General features: G+C 50.4%; 1 protein-coding gene across 1 annotated transcript; it reads right to left on the bottom strand.

Moving 5' to 3' along the window:
- Positions 1 to 348: 348 nt before the first annotated feature.
- Positions 349 to 1,028, bottom strand: PPTG_05448 (hypothetical protein; the record flags this gene model as incomplete). Its single annotated transcript, XM_008898997.1, has 3 exons — positions 349 to 374; positions 555 to 868; positions 907 to 1,028. The coding sequence occupies 3 exons, from the start codon at positions 1,026 to 1,028 to the stop codon at positions 349 to 351; spliced, it is 462 nt and encodes a 153-aa protein (XP_008897245.1).
- Between the last annotated feature and the right edge of the window lie 770 nt (positions 1,029 to 1,798).

Genomic DNA, 1,798 nt, shown 5'->3' with positions numbered 1-1,798 from the left:
CCCAATTTTGTATGAATACCCGTGCGCCGCGCGGGTTTCCAGACAGCGACACTACAATGGATGCAAAGTTGGAAGAAAGCATGACTCCCGCCATGATGCTGTCAATTTTTATGGGAGCGCTCCACGGGGCGCCTGTCTTCACCGATGGCTTCACCGCTGACGTGAATACGGACCATAAACGCATGGAGTTGGCAATGTTGCTGGCCGTCGACTCGGATGGTGGATGTGCCTTTGCAGGACAGGATGTACGCTGGAGCGGACCTTGCCGTGATCTGCAAGTATGAAGCGTTTGGTTAGTCTGTCGGGTTATGATTCTTGGAGTTTACTTTCTTCAACAATAGTTTCTTTCTATTTCTTCAGCAAAAATTCGTTAGCTGCAGCATTAACCGTGAAACATTTAAAAACAAATATGATGGATGGAATGGAAAGCATTGATCTAGCGTCATTCAGCTACAACATCTTAGTCATATTGATCAATGAGGACCACACACAAGTGCACAACCAGCGGTGAACGCGCCTTTCAACCGCTGATGATGAATAAACAATAAAAGCACCTCCGGTCAGAGTATATTGGTCATCCGGATGCAGCGATGCCAGAATCCAATCGAAGCCGCGCTGGTTATCTTTGTGATGCAGCCCCCTCAGTACCTCATAATCGCGCGGATCCATAGCGCGTAGCGAGTGGTCTCTGGAAGTGATGAGCGGCTCGTTGCCGCCATAGCTCACGGACGTGGCCTGTTCAGAATACATCCCGAGTAGCTCCAGGACGCAGTGTCTCGTTCTTGTGTGCAGAAGCGCGTCGATCTTCCTGGTGTGCATTGCATACTGCATGAAATCGGCGCCTGCCCCCGACGGCGATGCGATGTCGCTACAGCTCGACACACAAGTCAACGACTTCAGCCGCACACCTCGCACAGCGTCCCAAACTCGCAGACTTCAGTCGGACGATCCGTGATCACTTCGTACGACGCCATGGGCGAGCGTTCGGCCTCCAGCACCTTGCCCTTGCGTCGCATCAGCGTCTGCATGACTCGTCCTCCCCGCAACGTACTTGCGGTCGCATCTAGTGCCCAAGCACCAGCGCACCGTCCTCACACTCTGTACTGACCCAGTGCTCTTAGCGGCGCCGCAGCCTCAGCCTCCTGAGCGCGCAACCTGCCATCGCTGCTGCTGTCGACCAGGACCTTGCCCAACGCGTTAAAGTTGTACAGAGTTCACCGTGGTGGTGTGATCGTGGATAGCGTGTGCTGCGCGCGTCACCAGCTTGTCGACTGCCTTGTCGTCGACACGCATGTGGCTTAAGCACTCGGTCGCCATATGGCGTGGTCCACACAGGCAGTTTATCAGCGTCGTGGGGTGTGGTGTACACAAATAGCTGTGCAACACAAAAATATATACATACGTGACGTTACATGTCGTCGTCATGCGGCAACAAGCAAAATTTTCTCTTCGTTCAAACTTCAAATTATGCTTAACTTGTGTATTAAATAAAGAAGGAACATAACCACTTTTGGAGTTGACATGTCCTTGGGTAATGTATACTTCTTGGCACTTACACCGCGGCTATCGGAGCGCTCACGTGCTGGTGTAGGCAAATTATATATTTTTCACATGAAGAACAATCACATAGCACGGATACGTGTTAGCTTAAGAAAGAGATGTGCAGTAGGGGAGGATATTGTTGCTAATGCTTTTAGAAATCTTCAGGGCCCATTCAATCCGCCCTATTCCCAAGTACCCAACAAATTAATTTAATTTTCTCTTTGGTTACCGAAAACGGGTAACGAAGTGTTTTTTT

Source organism: Phytophthora parasitica, assembly GCF_000247585.1.
Source record: "Phytophthora parasitica INRA-310 unplaced genomic scaffold supercont2.7, whole genome shotgun sequence".
NCBI lineage: Eukaryota > Oomycota > Peronosporomycetes > Peronosporales > Peronosporaceae > Phytophthora > Phytophthora nicotianae.
Note: the sequence above shows the minus strand (reverse complement) of the source record. Positions and strands in the feature narration are given on the sequence as shown.